General features: G+C 42.4%; 1 protein-coding gene across 18 annotated transcripts; it reads right to left on the bottom strand.

Annotated features, from left to right (window-relative positions):
• Positions 1–1,023: 1,023 nt before the first annotated feature.
• Positions 1,024–4,313, bottom strand: LOC124707098. 18 transcript variants are annotated; one of them, XM_047238753.1, is made up of 7 exons: positions 3,795–4,313; positions 3,329–3,687; positions 2,360–2,374; positions 2,141–2,204; positions 1,950–2,035; positions 1,628–1,704; positions 1,024–1,518 (listed from the first exon to the last, which is right to left on the bottom strand). In XM_047238753.1, exons 2-7 carry the CDS (start codon positions 3,647–3,649, stop codon positions 1,410–1,412), a joined length of 672 nt encoding a protein of 223 aa, XP_047094709.1. In that variant the 5' UTR covers positions 3,650–3,687; positions 3,795–4,313; the 3' UTR covers positions 1,024–1,409. The 18 variants fall into 18 exon arrangements, 8 of the variants coding, with proteins under 8 accessions (XP_047094709.1, XP_047094712.1, XP_047094711.1 ...); XM_047238756.1 differs by having other exon boundaries at positions 1,024–1,486; XM_047238755.1 differs by having other exon boundaries at positions 1,024–1,461.
• Positions 4,314–6,170: the final 1,857 nt, after the last annotated feature.

Here is a 6,170-nt window from a genome sequence, read left to right as displayed (position 1 = left end):
TCTGCCATCCTGGGAACTGCATAGGGCTTGGGTAAGACATTCACCTCTATTTCACGTCATTCCACTTTTCACAGAGGCAGCCTCGGCATAACCCCTATGACGCTTGTTCAGAGGGAACCCATACTAAAGCACATAACTTTCCAGCTAAGCCCTACCCATGATCAGGTATTGTGGGGGTACTCTAAAATTGGAATGGTATCGCATCCAAACCCAACCATCAGTTTTTGTCAAATTCACCTTGTCATTCACAAGTCATATTCACCTTCAAAACTTTCAATAGAATGACTCATCATTCTAAGGTTTTCAAAGTCATTTGATTCACGTGTTCCCATCTAGAGTAGTCAATTTTAGTTTTAGCACTAGCAACTAGTCATGAGGGGTGCTAACTAAGTTTTTGATCTCTAGGCTAAGTTTGATGCTCTTGTAATATTCTATCTGTAGACCAATATTAACTATAAGAAAAAGCCATGGTAAACAAAGTAAAGGATTGCAAGATGAAAACTTGGCTTGGACAAATCTTTGAACAAAAGAGTATTGCAAGGGTATCTTGCACTTGGCATTAGTAAAGCTTGCATTGGTAATAACTTGCCTTGATTGGTACAGTTGTCAAAGTGTTCCTCTTTTTCTTCGTAGAAGACCTCCTCCTCCGCTTAGCCTTCGGTACTGGCGTCTATAAATGGATACGAGGTATACAATCACCAAACAATACTTAGGTAGACTAATTTTCCATAGTGGCTCACACAAGATGATCTAGCATCATCACAATCATTGCCCAACATAATACTAGGGTTTCCATTCATTTCCTTTGAAAAATAATTTCCTCTCATTGACAATTACTAAGATTTAATCTCCTCAAATAATAAAATATGATGCCATCACTACAACATAACCCCTCCTACAACAACGCATATATCTGTATCTAAATGCCAACTAGGAAGGTTGGCGCGGCGGCACGCCGCGCCCGTGGGGTGATTTGAGGCGAAAAAGAGAAGATATTTAATAGAAAGTTGGCACTACTGCATATATGGAAATAGAGATGATCTGCAGTATTTCAGCAATAGCATTTGTCATAGTCATACAGAATGCTCAAAATTATAGTAGCCTGATCAGGTGAACTCAATATTACATTAGCTGCGTGCCATTCATACCGGCCACAGCTGCAAATAGATGACTATATTTTACGCCAGGTTTGTGGCCACGCGTAGATAGAAAATATATTTTTCCACATGAACTATTTGGCTCATCAATCTGGGATTTTGCTCGTTTGACCTTTAGCTGAACTCACTTGTTGTAGATAATTATATTTTCTGCAAAGAAAAGAGGATGGAAAAGATTTTATTTGATACACTGCAGCCTATACCATTTAGTTAAAATCGGTCCTGAAATTTTACCTGGACAGGTGCAGTGGCCTATTTAGCTGGGAATAAGTTCCATGGACAAAAATTCTTCTCATGTATTGCACTGTAGATAATGAGTGTATATTGAGCTGCTAATACGAATTCGCAAGCATGGTTATTTCTATAGTGATGAAGAGAACCGGTCAGAAATGGGAACAAAATAGAGTATGCAGTAATCGAAGGATGGAAATGAAATAGATGATAAATCATATGTGATGTTAGATAAGTACCCTGAAAGAAGAGCATCATCTCCAATGTGTGCTGCTAGAGCTCCAAACTGTTGCGCATTGTACGCAACATTGCAAAACTGTCAAGATATGTAAAATTTCTTGGATGTTTCTTCATGCTTCAGAGATGATGATCATCTCAAATGAAAGATCGGGATCTTTCTTCAATTGAGAAGGTAATGGGAGATAAAAAATTATTGGTGGTATAGCACGAAATCCCATCAAAGAACATACATATTAATATATGTGCAAATGAGATTCAAATCTGAACCACTAATGCACCAAGAAAGAGAAAATTTAGAAGCTAAAATATCAGAAAATTTACCTGCTTTGTAGGCGAGTCTGGGCTGCAGCCATTGGAGCAGAAGCAGCAGCAACATGATATTGATGACAGAAAGGGGGCGCAACAATCTGCCACACATCACTATCAAGTATCTTATCTACTGGTATCATACGTGTCAACCATATGAAACAGCAGCCGATGCCAAATTATAAATGGACAACACATGGAACAACCTGGAAACTGAGAATCCATAAGCAGAGCTGCAGAATATATCCAGCATAAGATGCATGTACAGACCTACAAATAAAGAAGCTCATGTGAGATAAGAAAATAAATAGGAAGCTGCCCAAATCTGAGAAGAATGCACATGTCAGCACACACTCCCGATTTCGGACCTGAACCTAAAGAAGAACAGTCTGAAAACAGATCCTAAGATCATTATGTAGAATCACCATAACCAGGAGCACCTGCAGAAAATAACAAAGATATCCAATAAGTCCAAGATGAATTGCAAGCCTTCAAACATCCATATCAACAGCAAAATTGGAAGCTAAACCGGCATGCTTTAGCCAAGAGAGAATGTCTGGACAACAAACAGAAGTAGCGGCGAGACAATTGGCTCACATAGTTAGAAACGTGCCTTGAACGCCGAGACCTAACGCACATGCAAAATGGGGCCGCAAGAGGCCGATGACGAAAGAACTATTTTTATTTTTCTTATCAGCCCCACTATCGACAAAATTTTCATGGATGGATTTTGGGAGAATACCTGAGATAAGAGATGACTCGAGCAGGTGAAATCATTAATACTAATTTACTACCACTTGGTAGAATTTCCCAAGTAAGAGAACCAACCTATGCATAATAATGCTTGCCGGTTAGTTATTTCTGTTGTTTGACACTCAGCTTTTAGAGGGTTAGCCATTTCTGTTGTTTTACCCGAAACTATATAGGAGTATGAGTTTCAGTTAATAAAGATTGTTCAGTGTCAACAAAGTTACGTCTCTTTGGTGTAGAGCCGAACTGTTTGTGTTAACATGCAAATTCATCAACATAAACAGGTAGGCCACTCAATCTAAATGACAGAAACAAACTTAACAAATCAATAGCTTGGAACATACAGTGAGTATTGATGCAGTGGCACATCTCAACAGGTACCTCTATTCCTACGGACTTACAATTTTTTAACACCGCAATATCTCCTAGTCCATCAAAGTAATTGCATTCAGAACAAAACGGGGCTAAAAATGGACAGTGCCAATTTGAAACAACACAATTCCCAGTTTGAACTCCAAGTGCCAATTAATCCGAAGCAAATTACGCAATTCAGTTCATGAGTCAACTCATAAGCAGAAATCAGTTCGAACAGCCAAAAATTATTTTGAGCAGTAGCTCTTTGGAGATAGAACAGTTCGGTTTACCTTGCAGGGCGAGGCAGTCGCTATCGACACAGTCGCCGAACCCGAGCGGAGCACATACCGCTTGATGCCGCCGCCAGCGCCAGGGAGGGGCAGGATGCAGGTCTGCAGGTCCTTCCTACCGCGGACGCGCCTGCGCTTGAAGGTGAAGTGAAGGGCTATCCCTGCCTTGTGCTGCTGCCCAACCCGGACGGCCTTGAAGGGCACCACGCCCCAGCCGCCCCACTCCTCTGCCTTGAAGTTCCCCGCAAACGCACTCCAGCTCCACCACCACCGCTGTCGCTGCCGCCGATTCTTGCATCCTCTATTGCTCGTCTGCTCCATGCCCTCTTGCCGGCGAGGCCCGCCACATCCAATATGCCCTGTTGACCAAACAAAAATCCCCAAAATTCACGGAAAGAACATGAACAGAAAAAAGGAAAGCATGTGAAAGAAAAAAAAAAGATCCGTCAGCGGAGATCGAGCTCACATGGCGTCGCAGTGTCTCCATCCTCGTCGGCCGCCCCGCTCTTGTCGCCGTCGAGGCTGTGGTCGACGGCCGTTTCCGCCGCCGCTAAATCCGTTTTGGATGAGAGAAGAAACCAGAGAGAAAATCGAGGGGAGGAGGAAGCGGTCAGGCAGACGCCGGTTTCCAGCGGCGCGGACTCCCAGCGAAACAGCCAGGCACTTGACGGCCTCGTCCCGCCGACGTCGGCATGCGATGCCCCCGGGACTGCTCCTCCGGGTACAGCTTCCTAACACAACGGCATGTGGTCGTGGCGGTGGACAGCGGGACAGGCGAAGCCGTCGGAGACGCGCACAGGCCTAGGACCTCTGGGTCATCCTTTCCGCGACGGCAGACGGCCGGACTGGCGCAGCCTTTGGGGACGTGGGAGAAGCTTCCGGAGGAGACCGGTGGAGGTGGAGATTGGATAGGGAGGGGATCGAATGGGAGAGCTCGCCACGAATGTGGGAAAAAGCCGGAAGAGAGTACGTGTCTGCGAGATAGGGGCTCCTCGATGCGCGAACTGTGTGTTTGCTCGGTGGTGCTATCTCACCGCTTTGACCGCCGCATGATTTACGGAAAGACCGGACTTTGCAGGTACACGAGAGGAAGTAATAAAAGCTAACTCGCGCGACAACCAGATAGGATAACACATGCCACCGGAAAACAACCGGTCACCACGAATTTTACACGGAAAGAAAAAAAAGCAAACGGAAAATCAGGTGCTACCATCTGCAATAACCATTCGGTTGTCTACAGGAAAAAGGTTAACGTGGTGATTTTAGATTGGACAGAATCATTGTGTGAACAGTTGCCAAAACGCTATGGTTAGAGTAAATAGGGTCAGCTTTGATATAGTTTATAATATAGGCGTTGCTAGCGCCTCTACCAACGGATAATAATGCGTTGCGTTTTTGGGTGTTGCAAGGGTATAATGCAACGCATATAATATAGGCGTTGCTAGCGCCTCTACCAACGGATAATAATGTGTTGCGTTTTTGGGTGTTGCAAGGGTATAATGCAACGCATATAGCTTCGTTGGTAACAGGGGCGTTGCTGCCTAGCAACGTATAGAACTAAGGGTGGGCAACGATTAAATACGTTGGTGCTTATGCTGCTATTCAGGACACACTTAATATTAATTTAATCAATTAAATATTTTGAATGCTTGCAAGCAGTGGTCCACATATGACATCACAAATATTTATCTTCATTTGCAATTATTTTGAACTGGGTATCACTATTTATTGAGAAGAGAAAAATACTATATATTGAATTAAAATCGCAGCATTACAAGAGGAACACCATCCACGTGGATACAAAATCACTTCATATATAAATATTATGTTTACAACATCACTTCCTTCCTACAAGATAACTAAAGATGTTGAGATCTGAAGTAGATTATCCAGCGGAATCTTCAATTTCTCCCTTCCATTCAACTTGTCACCCATATCATCCTCCATCTATCTTTTGAATCTACAGAAAAAGGAATTTTTTGTAACACAACAGTGGAAGAAGCATCAGTTCCCAATGCATGTAAATATTATAAACACCATATTAAGAAGGTGTGTGTGTGTGTGTGTTTATATTAGAAAGCATGGCTGCGTCAGGCACTTTTGAGCTCTTGTTCTGAAAATCATGCTTGTTGCCAGAAGTAACATCATTTTAAATAATCACTATAGTACTAAAGTTTGAACATAGATCCACGTTTGATGATGTAATCACACATGTTTATTTCCTTGATAAATTGAACAGAGACATGATTTTAACAATAGTTAGACCATGTTCATGGTGCACGCACATGTAGAGTGAAGTATATGGAAAAATGAAAGAAACATGCTGTTTGGAATTTCTCAGTTGGTGATACCTTTAAATTCACATCTACTTGCTGCTTGGAATTTCTTTTAACACGTTAGTAGCATGCAAACAACAAGTCTTCAGGCAGGACAATGTGTGATATACCGTGTATTTCCAAGAGCCCATTGCACCTACACATCAACTCGTTACTTACCACACAGATCGGAATACAAAGGTAAATATAGAAAGATAAGTAGCCACGATGAAGATATAAACTATCCATCTGATAGCATATCATAACTCTCGAATTAACTAGATCAGCACGATGAATGTAAAACAAAGCATATGCGATTGGCTTGCATTTACCTCGGGGTAAAGAGGAGTTTTTAGTGGCCTCAAAACCAGCCAAGATAGAAGTTCCACTCCGTTTGTTTACCAGCCAAACTTCCAAGTATTCAGTAGGGAATACAACTAACGGAAATTCAATTCGGCTCCCGGGTGCGTATGCTCCCTCTACCAACAAAACATATTTTGAAGTGTGGAAAAATTTTGACAAAAAAT

The sequence above is a fragment of the Lolium rigidum genome, chromosome 4 (genome assembly GCF_022539505.1).
Source record: "Lolium rigidum isolate FL_2022 chromosome 4, APGP_CSIRO_Lrig_0.1, whole genome shotgun sequence".
Classification (NCBI taxonomy): Eukaryota; Viridiplantae; Streptophyta; class Magnoliopsida; order Poales; family Poaceae; genus Lolium; species Lolium rigidum.
Note: the sequence above shows the minus strand (reverse complement) of the source record. Positions and strands in the feature narration are given on the sequence as shown.

Excerpts from the sequence above, each read along its gene's own strand:
- LOC124707098 (XM_047238753.1), bottom strand. The coding sequence starts at position 3,649 with ATGGAGCAGACGAGCAATAGAGGATGCAAGAATCGGCGGCAGCGACAG. Across the intron at positions 2,036-2,140 it reads TATGGATTCTCAGTTTCCAG|ATTGTTGCGCCCCCTTTCTG; the intron begins GTTGTTCCATGT and ends GATGTGTGGCAG. Across the intron at positions 1,519-1,627 it reads GATGATGCTCTTCTTTCAGG|AAATAACCATGCTTGCGAAT; the intron begins GTACTTATCTAA and ends TCATCACTATAG.